This window comes from Melospiza georgiana, chromosome 9, assembly GCF_028018845.1.
Source record: "Melospiza georgiana isolate bMelGeo1 chromosome 9, bMelGeo1.pri, whole genome shotgun sequence".
Classification (NCBI taxonomy): domain Eukaryota; kingdom Metazoa; phylum Chordata; class Aves; order Passeriformes; family Passerellidae; genus Melospiza; species Melospiza georgiana.
In genome coordinates, this window is record NC_080438.1 from 11,485,342 (window position 1) to 11,507,164 (window position 21,823).

At 39.5% G+C, this 21,823-nt stretch overlaps 1 protein-coding gene across 3 annotated transcripts in view; it reads right to left on the minus strand.

Annotated features, from left to right (window-relative positions):
• NTNG1 (netrin G1) overlaps positions 1 to 21,823 on the minus strand; it is a 147,881-nt gene that overhangs the window by 54,719 nt on the left and 71,339 nt on the right. For all 3 annotated transcript variants that reach the window (XM_058029906.1, XM_058029904.1, XM_058029905.1), the window contains exon 4: positions 2,980 to 3,152. In XM_058029906.1, the coding sequence (XP_057885889.1) occupies positions 2,980 to 3,152 (173 nt within the window). The remainder of the gene's footprint in view (positions 1 to 2,979; positions 3,153 to 21,823) is intronic.

The following is a 21,823-nucleotide window of genomic DNA, read 5'->3' on the forward strand; positions in this document are numbered from 1 at the left end:
AGTGAAAAGAACATCTAAAAAGATATGCATGCAAACAGCATGGAAGCAGCTGGAGGACAAGTGTATGAGAGGCTCAGAATAATCATATATAACTCATTTCTTTTTTTGTAACTTATAAAAATTAGCTCTCTTATAAGCAAAAAAAAAAAAAAAAAAAAAAATCCTAAACCCCAATGTGAAATTGAAAACAACAGAATGTAGATGATTTTGGAAAGATACCCTTCAAACATGTAAGTCTTCTCAATGGAGAAAGATGGGAAGAAAAGCATAAAATCTGCCAATTTAAATATAAACCACAGTATTTTGAGAATCAACTTCCTATGGACACAGAAGTTAGAAATTGTTTTTTGTTAAAACCATCACACTGGAAGCAGGAGGCCCAGAGAGATAACTGGGAAGATAGGAAATTGAGGTATTATTAATACTATGACAAATTAATAATTAATTTAATATTGAATACTAAGTTAATTGTTTTCACTGATGTTCACAACGAAGAAAGAGTGATTCTCACCTGCTGAGCAATTTTCTCTAAGTCTGTTAGCATCTGAGGTAAATGGTATTGAACAAGAATTGCTATGAGGAAATGTTGCCCCAAGAAGTATTTTACAGGAACTCAAATATGATGTTTCTGAACTAACTACTGTAACATATAACCTGCAATTTAAGTCAGCCTTGAGGCCAGAAGAGATGTTTTAACTGTGGTACAGTCTTAAAAAAGGACTCAAGGACTGATCTAGAGAATAACAAAACATAGAAGAGGCACATTTTTATGTTATTGTAAAGAGCCATGTTGTTGTCATGTCTAGAATATCATGTGGAGTTTTAGCCTCACCAAATAAAAAAATGACATCACAGAACCAGAAGAGAAAGCACAGATGACCAGAGATGTGGCATGGTTTTATGATAAGATCAGAGAGATCAGGATTTGTCATTTAAAAGAAGACTGGAGGAGTGGATAAGGTCAAGTCTATGTAATGATAAATGGTGTACCAGATGTAAACAGAGATGCATTATTCTTTGTTCCTTCCTTATCTGAGGAGGTACTGGCTCGACCATGGAAAAATATTTAAGGCAAGAAAAATAAAATACCTTTCACTCATTGTCTCACTAAAATTTGAAAGGTATTGCCATAAGGTATCACTGAGGTCAAGCTTATGTCAGTTGGGTGTCTCTCTCTGTTCAGCAGCCAGCAACCCCAGCAGTCCAGCTCAGAAAGCCAGTTTATTTCATGGTGACTAAGAAAATGAAGAAGAAATCCTTCATGCTTCTTCCTGTTTGCCAGAAATTCCTGCTGCCGATGACTGCTGAAGTCAGGATTTGAGGTAAGTGGAGTATTTGTCAGCTCATACAAGGTTATGTTTTCATGATGCTACCATCATCATCATCAACCCCAGGAATGACTACCTATTATTTACAAAATGTTTTGATTTTTGATGAAGCTGTATATTTGCTGAAATTCACTGTTGTTGTTTTAACATAAAGTGGATTTAACAAGCTTCAGACACACTTTCAGTAGGTGCTAATTCCACTGTTCTGTCTGGTGCGTGCTCAGCTGACTGGGAATGAGGTAAAACTCACAGCAAGCTGAATTTAGCTAAAATCAACCTGGTAAATCTCACCATATTTCCCAAACATAGCTTTCAAGTATTAATTCCGTCAGCCACACTGAGTTTTTATAACAGGCGAAAAAAAGTGAATACTCTTACAAAATGTTTTTCCCTGCTTTTTGGAAGTTCATTTTTTTCTGCTCAGTAAGAATTTTATCATAATTTCATGCCCCCACACTTCATGGTTTGTTACTTGGTCTATTACTCTCACATTTTACTTGATAAGGTCCTGCTTCCTATGATCTTCATTTCTGAGTTTTGATTCTTCACAGCTGCTGCTTTGAAGTCTTAGATAACATTCTGAGCATTGCACATTGCTCCTGGTTTTAAACTTTTCCTTCAGCTGCATACATAGCTCTGTTTCTCGCAAATAACTTTTTCAATAAATTGTTATATCTAATATTTTAAAATGAATGTTTTGCTTTTAATCAGGGCAAAACTGTGGACTTTTTTTAAAGGAAGCTAGTAACTTCTGTCAAAAGGTATCCTCATTTTCTGTCCTTTCTTCAAAGAAATTTAAGTCTTCTGCTTAGTTCAGGGGGATTCTGAATCACTGTGTATTTCATATATGTGTGAAAGGGAGAATTGAGGGTCATAATTGTCTTTGTGCCCTCTCTTTCAGTACCATGTTTTATTTTGGCCCAATCTTGTCCAGAACCAGGAAATAGAGCTGTCAGTACCTTCTTGCTTTGGATAATATGGAGTGTGCTAGAACAGTACAGCTGTGTGTTGTGGAGTGACTGTTAGCTGGAAACAAGCAGGTGTAAAACCTCAGCTTGTGCCCTTGCTTTCTCTCTTCAATACTTGATCTACAAGAGTGCATCTGAATCTGGACTGCAGGTTAACATCAGGGAAACGTTTCCCAACCTGTAGATCTTTAGTTAGTAATATGAAAAATCTGGCCTGAGGTGGTTTTTTTCCCCCCTTTTTTAAATGGAGAAAAAATGAGCAAGGATCTCACATGTTGAGCTGAGAGTGTCACTAATCTCAAGACAACAAGGATGTATGAATAGAGAGCTGAGGGCACCATGGCTGGAGCAGTACTGCAGTTATTCCCACTGTTTTCTCTTATCTGTGTGTATTTTTTATGGGAAGAGTCCCAATTTTTTCATTCCTTAGCCCTTTCTGTGCAGTGTCCAGGGATGTGTCTATGGATATAAACACGTGGTTCTCCTGGAAGTTATCTACAACCACATGAGAGCACAGATAATGTATACTTACAATTAGCACTTACAAATTGACACCTTGTCCAGTTATACACACCGAGTCAGAAAGAAATGGCAAACCTTTGCAAACATTAATCTTCCTTCAGAGTCATGATATGGGGCAGAATTGTAATAATGAAATATCCTTATTATACAAAACTACTTACAGATATTAGCAGTGCCCTTAGGTATAGGCAGATAAGAACCAGGGCTCCACGGTCGGCCCTGATAATTCTTCTTGCATTTTCCACAGTCTGGGCCTGTTGTGTTATGCTCACATTCACAAAGTAGTCTTTTGTTTTCTTCTTTACAGCCAGTAGCATGAAGGTTGCACTTACACCTAATTTTAAAAGGCAAAAATAAAACAAAGTGGGATATTATTTAGAGGTGAGGTGAGTTTAAGCTCAAGTTTTAGAAAAGCATGTCCTATGGCAACAGCTCAATTACTGTGCTGTCCCTCTGCTATTGTTCTACCATGAAAGCATGACATCACAAAGCATCCCTACAAAGAGCAAGTTGCAGATCTTCAGCTCACACAGGTAAAGGCAGAAATGTCACTAAGATTCCAAGACACTGAATCTTGTTTTCACTAATGCAGCACCACTGAGAACAAATAAATTATTCTTTTTTTTTTTTTTTTTTTTTTTTTTTTTTTTTTTTTTTTACAGATAGGTCTTGCAAAAATTCAAGAGTTACTATTTCCAGGAACAAAACAAGTCCTCTGCTTATGTCTTTACAGAATTTGGTCCAAATTACACCCTGGAAGCCTGAGAAAACAGACTTCATTTAGATATCCTCTGCAATACCACACTTCAATAGAAGGAAAGCTCACTATAATGGTGTCTTGCCATTCTTGTTCAGCAAGTACTGTCTTGTTCAGAAAGGAAATTTATTTTCCTGCTTTAATTTAATATAGCTGTAGTAGCTGAAGGTCAGACAAATTATTTTGGTAGGCACATTTAGTTTTACTTGGGGAAGAAACCTTATCAAGCCTTGTGACGAAATCATTAGATAAACCAGATTCTGCATCTGGTCTTAAAACAATTGTATTTTCCTTAAATTCCCCCCCTTTCCTGAAACTAGGACACTTACAGAATGGGAAGTTAGTTTCATAAACAGTAAGGTATTTTCACCTCTTTCCATCCCTTTCCAATGGATGTCAAAACCAGCTAAAATCTATTTCTGTTTGGGGCTGGAGAGAAAACCAGTATTTAGTGACCTTTCCTGTTTGTTTTCCTAATGACCATACATCTAGTAATTTGCAGGGTTCTCATGTGGGCATTTGTCACCTGTTCCATACAGTGACCAATAATTAGAGCAGAACAACATGTGGAATGGCCAAGTGCAAATTAACAGCTGTCAAGCTGACTTCCATTTGGAAGGAATATGACCTGAAGCAATTGGCCACATAGATATATATCCCCAGGGTAAAACAAGCTTGCAGTTGTCATAAGTAGCTGCTGGAGAAAATCCACAAGAATATGTAATACAGTAGATGGTGGAGCATTCTCCTTTGTGCTAGAAATGAATGAAACTGCTGTTATTTGAGCAATGCTCATTCTAAAGAGAAACAGGTTCAGCACTTTTAAAATTGAAATGACCAGAATGTATTCAATATGCTGGACAAGAGAAAGAGAGTAATTTTTACACAGTTTACAAAATATGTGTGCTTGAAGACTAAATCAATTGTGAATTTTCAGTGAGTTGCCATAGCAGAAGGAAAGATGCTTGTCTGGGCATCAGTGAATGACATCCATCTATTCACTAGACACTGAACCTTTTGGTAAAGGGTACTGCTATTAAAAAAAGCCATGGGTTGTTTTACTGTCCACAGGAGTATGAAAATGGAACATTCCAAACAGGAGAGATATACAGTAAGAACAAGACCAAAAAATAGAGGAGAAAAGCAGGAGAGACTGACAAGTAACTAGAACAAATTAGAGAGAGGAAAGGACTGGATTTCTTTCCTCGGGAGCAGATTTCTGTTTTATTGTAGGGACTCAGTGTCAGAGGCAGCAAACTGGTCTAGGCAAGAGGAAAAAAGTGGTTGATTCTGAGGAAAAGCTGTAGTACCTAGTGCTCTGAAAGGGTGCTGCAGATTTGTACAGGAACTGAGGTGGGGGAAGATAAAGGTATGTCCCTCTGCTAATTGGAGTAAATATTCACAGCTCTTTTAACAAGCACCTGAAAATAAAGAATAGTTGTGTCACAAAATCTTGTGCAAAATCTCTTTGCACTTCTTAGATGCCGTGCTTGTCAGATGTTCCTGAAGAGAGACTGACCCTTCCTTAGTTTTGCATGCATGGGTAAAAGTCTTGGATGGACTCTGGACTTCTCCATCCTCCTCTGCTTATATCCAGTCCTGTGCCCTGCCTCTTCACATATAAATGCAAAATATATGCATGTATTTACATGTATGGATATATGCATGCATACATAAATAACTCCCATAGAGCCTCACCATCTCCTTTTACTGCCCACTTGCCCTAATCCCTCTGTGTCCCACCTCTTTAGAGGCTGCCTCCTCCTTTCCCTGATTTCCCAGGCAAGAGAGCATGGGCAGCCCAGCTCTGCTGCCTGTCCTGGTGCCCGTTGTTTGAACTCCTTAGGGCAAGATGCTGCAGAGGAAATGCTTCTCAGCCCAAGGTGCAGCACCCACACCAACACCAGGCAGCTGTTCTGGGGTCCTGCACAAGGCATCCTGTGTGACTGCAGCCACCAAGCCCCACCAGACAGAGACAGTGAGACATCCTGCAGGGCTGTGTTTGTACCAGGTACAGGCAGCTTTGCACAAAAACAGCAAAATGCATTTTCTTCTGGAAGTAGCTGGCAACTTCCTGTCAAATTTTAAAACCCTGTTAACTGAGATTTAAAACCTACAGCCTCCATATAGGTATTCAGACTAAACACACACAAGATAAAGTAGGGACATTTTACCCACTTATCTTCGTAAGTGGAAGAATTGCTAAATAGCTTTTCTTGTCCTAAACCAGTGGAATAATCAAAGATTCATTCAATCAATGCCTTTATGCAAATTAACTTATTTATATGCTTTATATGTATTTTTGAAAGCTTTCCCAGCAGAATTACCCAGAATGTTGCATCCCATCTTAAAAGAAAATACCAAGTAATAATAAAAAACTGAAAAAAAACAACCTCAACCCAAACCCCAAAGCATGCCCCCCCCAAAAAAAAACAAAAAAGAAAAAAAAAGCTATGTGAGGAAAGCAGCGAGTAGTGTAGCCTTCTAGGAGTATGATTTAAAGAGAATAAGAGAAACATAAGTTCAATCACTCAAAAAAAAAAAAAAAAGGACTGATCTAAAACTTTTGCAGGCCCAAATCTAACATTAATAACTGAGCAAAAAAGAGCCAACCACGGTGAATTTCCAAACAATCCTCAGAAAACTTCAAACAGCTGTGTACACTTTCTAATGAGAAGAAAATAATGAACAAATGTGGTCACTCAGTTTTACTTCAAGACTGCTAAAATTAAGATTAAAATTACATTAATATAAAAATGTAAAATTTGACTTAATAAGAGTTAGTTATACTAGGCACAAAATTAAATATTTAAAACCCCCCCTAAACCTAAACCACAAAAGATCAGATAACGTGTGGTAAAAACTCCGCCTTATAGGCAACAGAAAAGTTGGGTTTAGCTCATGATTATTTTCAAACAAGTATGAAAAAATCTGTAGATTAATAGAATCTGAAGTGATTGAACTGATAGTCCTGTTAGTGTCAGCAACTATATATAAGGAGTAAAAGAGTGGAAGAGTAAGTAAAAGATGATGTTCAGAAGACTGAACCAGAGGCTCTGATTCTCCTCTTGCACCATTTTTTTTGTGGAAGCCACTTGATAGATCTTGAAGAGACTGATCCTGATTTCCACTGCAAATCAAGGACGTGGCTGAACAGTGAATGTGTGTAAAATGCAGGCAGTGCTAAAACTGAAAGAGAACAAGAAGCATCTGTAGAAAGCAAACTGGAGGGTACCCTGTCTGGGGAAAACCAGGCCAGTATCAAAATCTGTGGTGTATGTGGAGACAGAAACAGGGAAATAATATTTCCTATGCTTTTGGTTTTTTATGAAGGATGCACTAGGAATTGGGCAATCTGTCCCAGGGACCTCATCAGAATGTACACATGCACAGTCTCAGAGACTTCTGCAGAGAAATGTGTGTTGTGCTTGAGGGACAGACTTCTCTGGATGACTGAGAGAGGTAAATGAGCGTAACGGGGCTGAGAGATGACTAGAGTACAATAAAAAAGCTGCTTCTATTTGCAGAATAGACACTAAGGAAAACAAATATTTAGGGTTACGGAAAGAGGGCTATTTTGGTAAAAGCAGCACCCAGATAGACCATGAGAGAATTACTCTTTTGATGAGATACACTGGATTGTCAGTGGTGTGGAAACAAAGCAGCACAGTCTGGACCTTAGGAATTCCAGCTGTCAATCAGCTGAGCACCACTGATCTGGGAGCTGATTTGGGGGCTCCCAGCAGATCACTCAAGATGTGCAATCAGCTTCCTGTGGAGGATAACCAAATTCATCTCTTTCTTATGGAAGATTACCTTTCTTTTCTGCTCCAGAGAGAAGGAAGGATTTTGTTATCTTATACGAATATCCATGGTGATAAATTATTACTGAAAATCCTAGGTACCATTTGTAATTTCATTAGCCACTTGCTTTGAAGGCTGTTACTACTGTCAATCTAAAATAGTAACAAAAGGTTTAATTACATACAAAGCACATTTAAGACAACAATCCCGATGTTGATGCTTCCATTGGTACAATGTGATTGTCTGGCCTGCTTGTATAAGAATGGAGAAGGTCTGAAACCCTAAAACACTGATTTCAGCTCCAGTGTACTTAGTTCCAGTATTCCATGCCCATTTAGAAATCCAAAGAAGAAAGTCCAAGTCCTGTAGAGGGTATGATGTACACACACCCAGAAAGGCAATTACTGGGTAGCAGTGGGTGGGTAGCAGCTGCTGGCACACTAAGTGGGTTTGCCTGCACAGAGAAGGGGATGACAGAGGGAGCTCTAATCAGTACAGCAGGTTTGAGAGCGCAGGTTAAGGTCTGGAAAACAGAAGAGGGTCTGTGCTGCAGCCTCTGCACTGCACTGACTAACAGCTTAAGGGCAAAATCTCATGTAAGGACACAGCAAATGTTAAGGGCAAAGTGCAGTTCTGAGATACAGTACATGCTCACTGTAAATGGCACTGCTGAGGTCTAATGCTTGTATGACTTTACAGAGAATGACTGAAGTCCATGATTATAAATATCAAAAACTCCATGGACAATTAGGTCACGTATGGAGAGATGTAGGCCTTGAAATGGCTTTCTACCTGAAGGGAAAAGCTGTCTGCCATTTATATCTGGTGACAGTTTTTGCAGACTTTTTTATTATTGCTCCTGGTGGGGCAGATCTGTCAGTGCTGAGCTTGTGGAAGTGAATGCCATGGCCCCACAAAACTTGTCTGCATTTGGAAACTTCCACCCTGATGTTTCTGCAGCACAGTGGATATCCATCTTCCCAGTTCAACCTGCTAAGCAGCCTGGTTATAGCACACGCAAGAACACATTTCCCTCAACGTGCAAATTCAATTTTGAATCACTGGAGATTGATATTGCTGTCCGATGCTATAAGCCCTAATTGTGTGGGAGAACAAATTTGTTTTTCTGACCACTCATCTCTGACAGACTCATTATTTTGTCATAAAGCAATTGAAATGATATTTTTGGCAGTTACATAAGGCACAGGAGCGCTGTGGCGCACTGACGGAGCAGTGCTGTTGTGGTGGGAGCCCTGGGTGTGCTGTGCTCCTCACAGACTCTATTTACATACAGGCAAGTGACATTAAAATGCTGTAAATATCACTAAGGTAATTGCTAATAGCGTGCTGACGCTCCCACAGGGGAGTGCCAACCAACAGACTGGGGGCACGTGAGGGGATCCTTGATGTTCAAGAGATCATTCACGAGAAAGAAAGACAAGAGGAGCTCTTTGATACATTTTTAACGACTAGCCATATGTTCCTCACTTAGATACATCTTTGAATCATTCTAGGTCATTGCCAAAGTTTAGAAAATTAACTTGAAACCAACTTGGAAGCCTTCTGCACAGACTCTTCCCATCTGCACGCCACGAGTCGGCTCCCTGCTCCCAGGTAAGCCAAGCCTGAGCTTGCAGAGGAGTTGGTGTGTTTGCTCTTCACATTACTGCCCACACAATGAAAAATACCATCCCCACACAGTTTTAATTAGGCATTTTAAAACACTGTTGGCAATGTTAGGAGCCTTAGTCAGCTCCCCAGTGCTAGCAACTACTTCCAGCACCTTGTTACAGTTGTCCTAAAGGACTTGGCCGTGTTTATCATGGCATCAAACGTGTTGAGGCTGTCATCTACATTATGCCTCTCAAGCTTACTAATGACCTTGAGGCAGCTTCCCCAGTGAGGTTCAGGCTTCTAATGTAATGTAGACAGAGGAAAATTCCACATTACAAATACATTTGAAGTGATACTCCGGCCAGGAAGGAGGATGAGATGTAAATTGAGACAGCAAAAGTCAAAATATACCATGAAATCTTTGTCACTGAATCATTATTTTTCAGATTTAATTTTTTAAAATTTTTTTACTCTTTATCAGACAGATTCATCATAGCTTGAAAAACTATATGTACAGGTAAGTTACAAAACACTTGCACTGTTTGTGCAAGTGTACAAGGTAAACATCGTTACTTAGGTATGTCTGATTATCCTTTAATTTTCTCTGATAAGTGAAGACATTTTCATTGAGGCTCATAGTCTCAGAAACATCATGTTGGCTGAACAATATTATTCATTATATTGCAAGATTTTTCCATGTCATGTCAAAACCCCAAAGTATGCTGATCCTTACTGTAGTTTTCTAAGCTTAATAGATTTTGTGGGGATAAAAATAAGTATAAAGGATACTGTTGTGAAGAAATAAAATGACTGCTGGCCAATTTATTTCTGTGGGAATGCAGCAGACACACTTTCATCAAAATGGTAACAAGATAATTACTGCAGTCTTGGCTACCAATGCTCACTGTAAGGACTGACCCATCTGAAGTTTTGAGCTAAAAGGGTCAAAACCACCTAAGGACAGTTGACACTCAGAAAATGGCATGGCTTGCTGGCTGCAAGTAGGTCTGCTGAACAAATGTTCTGGCTCACATGAAGCAAAAAAGTAACTTCTCTTTTCTATTAATATTTTTTTTAGTCATATAAATATCTTAGGTCCACAATGATGTATGGAATCTAAATGCAGAGAGGGCACTGCGTCTTTTTCTGGACATCAGGAATAAGACCCCTGTGGTCTGGTGGTTAAATGTAGCCACCATAGTGAGAGTAATGACATGTGAGTCCTTTTTTTCGCTTGTTTATTTCTGGAAATGCATTTGGTCACCAGTTTTTTCCCCTGTCCTTTTCCCTGAATTTATCTAATACATCATAATCTCTCACTGAAAAAAAAAATTCCTTTGTGGAATAGGGCTACATCAATAATAAGGGATAAACAAATTCAATAATAACAAATATAACTTTGTATAGGTAGATACATTATTCTTTCATTTGCAAAGCAAGGACTAATGGTGGATCAGGTTTTTAAGCTTCTTAAATCTGTAAGTAGCTTTGCGGTTAGAAAAGAAGTTTAACCTGTGCTCAGTAATCCTGCTGCACCTTAGTACCTTAGAATCCAGAGATTTACAGAAGCCTCTTCAACTTTATTCTTTACTGTTTCGTTTTCACTGCTAAATTTGGGAGGAAATTGAATTAGATTCCCACAGGCAGTATGGAAAATTGGGGAAAATAGCTTCTTATTCTGCCTCAGCTGAATATAATGTATCTGGTGGGGAACAGCAAAGCCAAGGCACAGAGAGCATGTTTGCTTTGCTTTCTCAGCGGCCTACTTCCAAGTAGTTTGGAGAGCTTGAAATTAAAAAAGAAAACAAAGTCCAAAGGGGCAGCATAATTCCCTTTCCCTCAGTCCCAAGGCTCACAGAAAGCTTGCAGGGCATGGAATTGCCCACTGTTTGCACTAAGCCAACCCAACAATAAGAGTATGCAAGTGCTAAATTTAAACATTAATAACATTTATTGTGTTCATATGCTAGTAAGCATTTCTATATACTGTGAGGTAAATGCTGGCAATACAACCAACTCCAGCATTACTGCTGATCAATTTATATCTCAACCTGTACTTGATTAAGATTGATTATTGTCTGATAGATGCATACTATCTTCCTTTTGAAGCAAAACATTGAGGCAGGTCCTTCTGGCTTGGCTTCTCCTTTGCCCCTGCCTCTTTCAGACAGAGGGCCACAACTACCATACCTTGCCAAATAAACTATAAATGTTTCTGAAATGCAGTAGGTTACCAAATGACAGCCTTCCAGACAAACTGCACGCATCACAAACCCAGAAAGGAGGAGGCAGTAACCTGAGCAAATGCCTCAGTAGTTAAGCATTTATAACTGTTCTGATTTTGTGACTGCATAAAGGAGTGTCACAGACTAACAGATATTCTGACTTGAGAAAATATTCAGACTTTCTTCAGTTTCTTAGATCCGAAGTCTAAAAGTAATCCACTGCTGCATATGTCTAATAGAACAGAATAGCTAATTGAGTCCAAGTTATTCCAGTTTACCACATTAAAAAATACCTATCCTTAAACACTTCTATAAACTTAGCCAAGCGGAGTGGACACATACTTTTTCTAACTTTGATTCCACATTCTCTAAGTGTTAAAGCAGAAATAAATATCTGACTATATAGCTGCTGTTAGCTGCTGTGGAAAACTAACTTCCATTCCCTTCCTAAATATTCATTTTTGCATTTTCTTCAGAGGTATTAGTTTTTATGGAAATGTGTCAATAAAGAAAGTGATTATAAAATCTGCTAGAGTTTGCCAGCAGCGTGTTCTGCAAGTACTTTCACTCGTGAACACACTTTGTCAGATTCTTAGCTGAAGTAAATCCATCTGGCTCCTGTAAATTCAATGAATTTATGTTAGTTCACACTGCCTGAAATGAAGCCTAATTTGTTTCCAGCTTTCATTCATATTATCCTAAGCTTGGTGGCTGTATTTTTAGGTAGCGACGGATAATCTTTTTATAATTTTCAGTGGCAGGTCCAAGGCCTTGAATAATCATGGGATGGAAACTGGGAATCAGTGGAGGATAAGAAGCCCAGATGTGATGTGCTTAGGGACAGGACTGCTGTCAAGGCAGGATCCCAGTATTCCACATTGTTTCCATGCACCTGTTTTGCTCTAATCTTTAACCTCAGAAATAGGAAGCTTTTCTTACCTACATGAAGGATGCTGCCAAACATGGTCATGTCTCTACCAGAAAAGAAGCAAAACCTCTTGTGAAGATGAAGATCAAGGTCAAGAATGACAGTTCCTTCCAGTGCTACCAACTGGTCATTTAACACTAGTGATTGTTTTGGTAGGATCCCAGACTACCAATGAAGAACTGAGAAAAAGTAGCTGATGTAAACTCCAAGTACATCAGTGTTACAAGTAGTTTTGCTTTTTCTTTCCCTCTCACTTGAGAATTTTTTTTCTTTCTCACCAGAATCCTTTTGGCCTCACTTACTAAATTGCTGTACTTCACACAGCAATCAATGTCTTGACACAGGGATGGGATGAGAGGGCAGAGGGGGAAGCAGGTATTGCAGAGGTAATACAGAGCCCAGGTGTTCTGAGTTGCCATGATGTATCTTCTGTTTTAATTGGTTTGCTCTAAATACAAAGAAAAACTAGGAGATGGTAAAAACCTGAATATCTTCAGCTCCCCATAGTGTTACATATCAGAGTAGCAAGGTGTATTGAGACAAGAATACATCTCTCTCCACCCACCAGCTGGAATAACACAGTCTGCTTGGCAGTACCCTGCCATTGTCTGTCTGATAGTGCAAAGAGGTTAGGGTGCACGTTGTCTGAGATTTGACAACTACTTATTGCCATCAGGATATTAAAAAAGAAAAGCTTTTGGTATTTAAAATTTTTTGGTGCTGTCCAATGTCCTTCTTACCCATTCTTAGTTTGCCATCCATCGTTTGGCAGTTATCATTATCAGCAAGTCAACAGACATGGAAAGACACCTGAAAACCACCTTCTATCTTAATCACAATACCACCAGGTAGAATTCACCCACTGTATTGCAGCAGTTGTTAAAGAGCCTGCTAGATCTAAGAATGTGGTACACAAATCTTGCATGAAAGGTGCAGCAATATATCACTGCAAAGTTTTATAGCTTACGATTTTAAAAGGAGAAGTTAAGAAATCCTTAGGAGTCATTTTTCCTTCTCTTTTCTCCTGATACAGATCTGAACACTGGATTTGAAACTCCCAGCATTGTGCTAATGTGCATCACCACTTTGAAGTTTATTGAGAAATCAATTTTTCTGGGTTTAGTTTAATTAATAAGTACCAGTCTTACATCTGCTCAGCAGCTCTCCCAAGAAAGCTGCTCTAAGATGCCAGTGATTACACCAAGCTTCCTGTCTTTATTTGTAAGTAGTATTTCACAGCATCAGCTGCCAGCTGGTCCCAAATTCTTTTTCCCAGCACAACACTGAAAAGGAACAATTTGTTGTGTGGGAGGTCTAAAATTGTGGCCATTAAATTGCCATCCAAGTGGACATGGTTTACAAATCCCATTCAAAAATGTCATTTAGCTGTCTGCAGTGGGAGAAATTTTATTCTTGCATGCAGCAATACCTGAAGTGAGCTGTTAGGAATTTGTATCCATGACTGATGCAGGACAGACCTGGCTGAAGCAGAAATATCTGTAGTAGCTTAGAAAAAGACTCAGGGCATAGTACCTATTGTGTCACAGTAGGGAATATTTATTGTCAAGAGAGCAGTGTTTCTGCTACATAAGAAACAAGCAAGGTTAATTTCATACTGATTTTGGTAACCTTTGGGGGACTATAACCGAGAAAAGCAGCGTAAAGTTATCCATGGTGCACACAGAATTCAACACCAGGGAAACCAGCTCTGTGAAGCCATACATCTGCTGCTATTCTTAAAAGGTTTTAAAGCATTTCAGTTTAAGAGACCTCCCAAAGACTCATTTAAGAGTTCAAATGTGTCCCCAGTAGTCACTGCTGTGGATGATACACATGGAAGAGTGGGGTATGGGCTGGAACGGGCTGCCTCCAAGGGAGAGAAAATACACCTTGTGCTGCTCTGAGCAGTGCTCCTGGAGGGGCAGGGGGTGTCCAGAGTTCACTGCTGTCCTTGCTGGTGGAACCTCTGCACCCCAGGCTGCTGCAGAGCTGGGAGGGCAGGATCCCTGCATATAGGCACAGAAGGGGTGCAGAATAGCCCACCCTCTCCACACTGGCTTTTGGCACCAGGGATCACCTGAAAAAGTGAGACCTCTGATAGCTTAAATGAATAGCTTGACTAGCCAGGTCCTGCTCCTACTGCAGTCAGTAACAGGAAAGGTTTCCCTGTGAGTGCTGGTATCAGGATGCAGTGAGGAACCTTCTCCTCTGCTCATTCTCTGATAGGCATCTGTTGTGACCAGCTCTGCTTTAAATCCCTCTGGTTATGCTTGTGTCTGTAAGTGAGGAGATTTTCACCTCCTTTCCAATTAAGCACAAAGATCAGGGAAAAATTTGTTTCCAAGATGAGTTGTATTGAGAAAAAAGCAAACACAAAGCAGAATCATTTCTGGAGGCTGTCTAACCCTGCCAGAGGTGCTGCTTCAACCCCAGTGACAGGAGCCATGCAGGACGTGCATATGGAGCTGGAGCAAGGGAAAGGAGCCAGCAGAAAAGCTTCAGGCAGGTCATCAGGAGACCCACTTACTTCTCTTAGAAAAGAGCCAGGAAAAAGTGAGACTTTTATCCAAAGATAAAAGGTCTATTGAACATATCCCCTTTTTTTGCTACGTGTGTTGGCCACCTTTACTTTAGGTGAACCACCAATACACACAACCAGCAATAAAGCATACCAAAAAAGAAAGGCTAAGTTCTTTCCAGTTAAGTTCTGTTAATGGTTACATATGACCAATGGTTACATATGAGTCCCTGAAAAGCCCAGTATGTACTTTAAACAGAAAAAAATCAGATTTCCTTCTTTTATTTATCTGTTTTGTTTTATAGTAGGTGTGTTGGGGAAAGGTAAAAAAAATATTGATAAAAGCACTCTTTTATTTTCAATATCACCATGAAATGTCTGGACACTGTTTGGACATTTAGAAAAACTGCTGGGGTAAGTGAAGGCATAAATAGAAATGTAATTCAGGCAATTGTCTTTTCACACTTTTGAGAATCCAGACATGAAAACTTTTGGCATGAGATTTAGTGGCCTGTCCTCTTAGTGGATATTTTAAAATGATAAATATCTAAAATATTTTTGAATTGTGCAGACTAATGCTTGATTCTGAAAACCACCTTAACATTTCTCTTTTCAGGCTCATTTCTACCTTGACCTCATCTGCACAGAAGCCACTGCTGGATGTTCAGTGCTGTAACCACTCTGAAAGGCACTTTTTTACCCAGGTAAACGAAGTCCTGCTGTTCTGCTGGTTGTTGCTCAGGTGCTGCTGAATCAGTCCTTGGTGCCCTGGGAGCCACGGCTGGGTGCAGCACGCGTGCCAGGTGCTTACATGAGGGCACATCAATTGATCTCTTTTTGAAAAACCACATCACTGAACTTCAACTTAAGGAGAATTATAAGGCAGCTCTGTTCTCTTCTGGACTGTATTCCAGGGTATTCATGATTAAACCAGCAAAGCTGAGAGTGCTTAATGACTTGTTCAGAGTAAGGGAAGCTGAGTAAAGATTTCAAATCTAGTTTTCTCTTGGTGTTTTCTTGTGTTTCATTAGGGTTGACTTTTAAAATGCTTAGGCCTCACAGGTCCACCTAAAGTAACTGGGAATTGGTAGCTGCTTATTATCAAAGCAGACACTCCCAATCCACTTTAAAATACATTGAGCTTTTACAGTTCCTCTTTTTGCCCTTTTTTTTTCCTTCTGGTTTTTCATCTTGATTGGAGTCATAACTTGAAAGAGAAATGTGTAAAAACAATACAACATTTCTCAGTGTTTATCATGTTAGCCTCAATTTTTTTAACTTCTAAATTCCATACTATACAAGTTCCTTGTCACAGAATAATTCCTTCTGAAATGATTATGATACGAATTATTGGCCACTAGTGCCATTGCAAGTAATTGATTTTTTCAGCTCACTGACTGAACTGAAAAAAAAAAAAAAGCTGAGGGGAAAAAATAATTTGTGTCAAATAAAATATATAGTTCTATTTTCAGATTTTAAACTGCGTTTTAGAATATTTTGGACAATTTTAAAAGAAAAAATATTTCCAAAGGAAAAATTGTACCACTTTTGAGTTTTTAGAAAAATTAGTCAAAAGTATTTACTAATGTGGGTTAAATTCTAAAGATACTTTCAGCCATCCTGGGCAGAAATTTCTTCTGTGAATAATTTATACTTCCAAAATATGAATCCTTTCTCTTGCTGAAGAAAACTCAATGAAAAGCAAGCTGCTGAAGTATGACAAAAGCAACTTAGCATCCTATAGCTAACTTAAGATACTGAAAAAGAGATACTGGGTCACCCTATTTCTAGCCCTGCTGGTTATAACAACACAACAAACACAATGCTTTATGTTAGAAGTAATTTTAAACATTTTAGGAAATAAAGTCCTAAGTGCATCTTTTTAATTTGGGAAAACAATTCTTTCATCTAATATACTTCAATTATTGATTTGTGTAGAGAAAGCTTATTTTCTTTCTCAGAAATACCATATGATAGTACTTTTTAAATATAGACACTATTTATTGTTATCTTGAAGCCAATAAACTGGCTAGAACTGCAAATGTTTTACTATGTTGTATTAAAGTCAGAAGAATTATACAAAAATGGGAAAATACTTTTTAGTATTAGAATGCTTGAGATAGGTGATAAATGGTCCCATTTTCACTTGCTTTTTACCAAAGAAAAATTTAAGGGGAATAATTTAAGTGCAGAATCACAGAACACTCTGAGTTGGCAGGGACCCACAAGGTGATCCCCAAAAAGTCTCTGGGTGTGACTTCTAATGCCTGACGTGGATTTCTCAGAGCTGGGTGGCCAGAGCTGGGCAGTCCTGGCCAGAGGCAGCTGGAAAGGAGCTCTGAGACCTCAGATGGTGAAAGGCAGAGGGGACCTGGCTTCTGACACTGGCCTTGGAGCAGCGAGTGGGTGATGTGTGGACATGAGCAGGTGACACATGTGGACATGAGCAGATGACATGTGGACACAAGTAGGTGACACATGTGGACACAAGCAGGTGACGTGTGGACGTGAGCAGGTGACACGTGGACATGAGCAGGTGACACGTGTGGACATGCATACAGGCCTGCCCATCCACCAATGCTGTTTTCCCCCCAGTGCCAAAACAGCTCTGCCCTTGGGTTTAGTAGTTGTCCAAGCCACAAACTTATGTGACATGGGACAAGAAACTTAGTGTATGTCACTGTGAAAAGGGGTTGCTGACACTGCTTTGGGAAGCTGAAGTGACAAAGGGCTGGTAGTTTTAAAGCCTTGTATTTTAAAGTCTTAAAATTCTGACCTCATGTCAGATGAGAATAAAATAGGGATTGCTTTTGGCCTTCAAGTGCTCTGGAACATTTATTATTCATGTTTGTTTTTAACAAATACTGGGTAAATCAAAGAATGTTCACACAGACACTGCAGTGTCCACTGAGAGGCTGGGAATGTGTTTTTGTTGTCTGTGAAAACAGACATGCTGGGGGGTCCAATTTGATCCAGTGACTATAGTATTCCATGTACCAGAAGAACTAAACAACTTCATTTATATTTTAAATGTTTCAAATCAATACTTCCCTTCATATTCTGTGACCCCCGCCAGGAAACTCTTATAACTGAAAATTTAAAGAATAGATTTTAACTTATGAATAATGTAAGGCTGTCATAGGGGAAAGCAACAGTGAAATACTGCTGACAGAAACAATCAGTACATGTTTATACTGAAGAACAAACCTTAGCAATTCCATCTTGCATAACACAGCTTTTAAAATCCTATACAAACTTTTCAGTTTTCCCTGGAATGTCAAGCAGTCTTCCTCAGCCTTAAACTCCACTGGAAAATATACAAGCTGTTTCTCAAAGACTGAGCTAATCTGGAAGTAAAATATATGCATATATAGAATAAATAGCTCTATGAAAAATAATAGAGAACTAATAGATGCAGGTAAAGAAAGAGCTTCGATTTGAAAAAAAACCCGAAGTCCTTAATACAGGGAGGTCTAGCAGTACCCATTTCTCAAGTAGCAGGTTATTACCAGGAATAGATCTAGCAAGATAGAACAGGATCAGTTTTGGGGCACAGACACTCAGATGGTGAAGCAGAGCTTCCTTGCACTAAAGCATTCTTCAGGGCATAAGTGTGCTGTTTGAGTCTTGTTTGCACACGGACAGAGAGTTGCCATCCACTGAAAATAAGAAGAGGTATTTGTCCTGATGAGTAGGAAGAGCCACAGTGCCCTGAGAGAACCCTTACAAAAATGCTTGTATGACACATAACGTTATTGTTAATGAATTTGGGCATAATTATCACAAACTCCCTGAATTATGCAAATGAAAAAATCAAGAAGAAAAACATAATGACCACTTCATTAGAAAATATTTTTCTAAGTAACACTTCTGGGGATGAAGGAGTTATTGTTTGTCTGATATGTTTATAGCTGTGTTCTCTCTCTCAGACAATGAGGGCTGCAGAGGGGAAGGAGGGAGGCAGCTCACTGGAATTTAGGATGGTGCCCACAGCAGTCATGCCCTCCTTTCCCACCACTGCTGTTCATTGTCGTTCCCCATCTATTCTCATGCCTGCTCAGCATTTTCTCCTGTTGACCTACGCAAGCCAGGAGGGGGAAGCAGCATGCAGGACTCAGAAGCGTCCCCAAATCTTGTTAAAGCAGTTCTCTGCTTGCAAACTGGGCAAAAAACATCAGGAGAGAAAAAGGGCAGCACTTGTAGATTTTCTGGTATACACAGATTTATCATGATAAATAGCAGATTGACTGAGCCAAATGACTTAGTGGCCATATAATCATATCACAAAGGGGACAAGCTTCTGGCATCTGTTCTTCTAACAGAAGTTGAATGTAGCTTGTTTGTTTGTTTTTTTTTTTTTTTTTTTTTGAGAATCCAATATTTCTATTACTGTTCTTTTTTTTCTCCCTTATGCAAATCACTCCTGTATTTTGTCTCAGTTTTACCCCTTCATAATATTCTTTGGGTTTTCAGATGCTGACCTACTTGTGAAGATAAAGAACTCTATAAAATAAGAAAAAAAGTCTTAGTCTGTAACAGGTTTCTCTTGAAACGCAAGCATTGCAGAACGGGAACTCTGAGAACACCTCTGACAAAACAGCTGCCCCCTCTCAGTCTTACCAGCCCCTGCTCCCGTGGCTGCAGGGCAGGACAAGTGCCCTGCTCTCCCCTACACCTCTGGGCAATTATTTCTCTTTTCGTGCTTGACTAATGTAGTTATAGCAGCTGTTTCTGTGGTTTTTCTTTTTTAAATGTGCTAAGTTTATGATGATATAAAAAGTACACATTTTATGTGTTAGGGGGAAGCTGCTGCATGCAGGACATCGAGAGTGGACTTTACGGTGTATTAACTGTGTTTGCATTGCAGCAATATTTGCACAACTGTATAAAAGATATCTCTCCTGTTTGGGAGAGAGATACTCTCTCCACTCAGCCCATTTTAAATTGCTGAATCTTTTTCAGTGACAGTAAGCTCTTTTTTTTTGTGGTCTAATATGTGCAAGAGATTTTTCAAAAGCCCTGGTATAATAAAACACAGTCAAAATTTCCAAAATCTCCAATTTTTTCCAAGAGTCAGCACTCAACCACTGTTACATAATTTAATTTTAAATGCCAAATGTCTCTAAAAATCTGTGAGTGATGCATCAAGTGATGTTCTTTGGATGAAGCCTTTAGAGCATATGTATCTCCTCTCCACAATTCACGAGCAGGCTGAATGTCAGCCACACACTTGTGCATTTGTTAGTCAAAGCACGGGTATGACTGTGCAGGCAGCAGAGCAGGGAACATTAAAGGTAATCCTTTGGACTCGGAGCCCTTTGTCATGCCCGTGGTATCACTGTCTCGCATCTCTCCTATTTAAAGCATCTATATTTTATGAAGCACTAACAGACAAACAAACAAACCAACATATAGACCACAAAGTCAGCATTAGTCTCCAAAAGCAGCCATTGGAAAGATGAGGTATTGCAGGATCTGCTCTCTCAATACAGTGATTCAGTATCTTTAAAACCCTAAAGCTCCAATATGTATTTTAGGGCATCAAGTCTGAAGCATGAGATATTTGTACGTGGCAGAATGGAGGCTGTTGCTGTCATCCACCTGGAAGGATTACTGTTGGAAAGAATCGCCACACTGAGGGTTACTCCTGCAGTGTCTAACTGACCTACCTGATGTGAAGGTACAATGATACAAACTGCTTTGGGTGTGTAAGGGTTCTACATTATCAAAACTTTCAAGACATGTATACTAGAGGGGAAATGAAATATTATTTTTCATTTTAATTTTCATTTCATTCAACACTTTCTCCACTCCCCCTTCACCACTCAGGAAAAAGAGGATGAAGCCCCTTAGTCATACCTGCCCCAACGCCCCTCCCATCCAGCTTCTGGATTAGGTTGAACATTTTCAGTAGCAGAATATTAGTGCAGCTGATTTGATCTTTTGCTCATTACTAACTGTAACCCACCATTCTCAAACCACAGCTTCCCATCTTTTAATTCTCCTCCTGTGTTGCAGAGGGGAAGGAGCTGCCCTTGCTGGCAGACTGCGATTCCTAGGGGACACAAGTGATTAAAAATGTAACTGGCTCCTTGCTGTTTTGCTGTCCTGCTGGAAGAATTATTTCAGGGGCATTCAAAGGAAGGAAGGCATGGTTCCATAAACACAGGATCCTTAATGAAGCTTGTTAAATGATAAGCAATGTTCTGCATTGATGAAATAGAATAGCTTGACTTTTTTATTGCAAAGGGAGCTGTTCCTCATGAACGTTTCCATTCTGTCTCTGAGGCACTCGGGCAGCGACTCCCCATGAGCTACAACTGAAGGAGTGATGATCACATCATGGAAAAGAGACTCAGAGACAGTGAGAAATGAGCAGCTGGAGGTATGTGAGGTGTGGGACGGGGGAAGGAGGATTCCCCAAGTGGGTCACTGGCAAAGCAGATGCCTTGTCATACTGCAGCTCTGTCCCCAGGCCCAAATGCCATTGCTGCTCCCTGTTCCTGCTGGCTCCACTCCCCCAAGGGAACAGCAGGTTGTGGGACCTGCTGTGCTCTAAATGCAGGCCAGAAATTATAATCTGTTTTAAATAACAAAACAACTTTTCCAAGTCAATTCATGGTTGTGCTTACCTGGCAGAATCAACAGCTCTAGCTCTAAGAGAAGAAACAGCCCACAGTTCAATAAATATGAGAGAAATCTAAGGCCAAAGAAAAGGATCAGCTACTGAGGGAATGAATTTCATGTTTCCTCTCCTGCACAAATGGCTACCAGAGTTTCCTGGACTCCAGTGCATGTTCATGTGCTTGGATTAGCTTTTCTGAAAAGGCCTAAACCAAAGCACTACAGAACCATTACCAAATCTAAGAAGTTAAATTACTATGGTTATGACAATTTCAGTAAACACCATCCCAACACTTAAAGATCCTTAATGCACAAGAGAGTTGAAGGGAAAAATAAGTAAAATCTGTTTTACCACCTATAAAAGTCAGAAACAATAAACAGTCCTGCAACCATTCTGTATCTGGTAACTTGCATTAAAATATATATAAAGTATTCTGGGAACTGAAGCAATGCTTCAGTTCAATAAAACTAATGTAATTAAAGAGAAAGAATCCTGTTTTTCCTCTGCTTGCAATTTCAAATGAGAGCTTCTTAA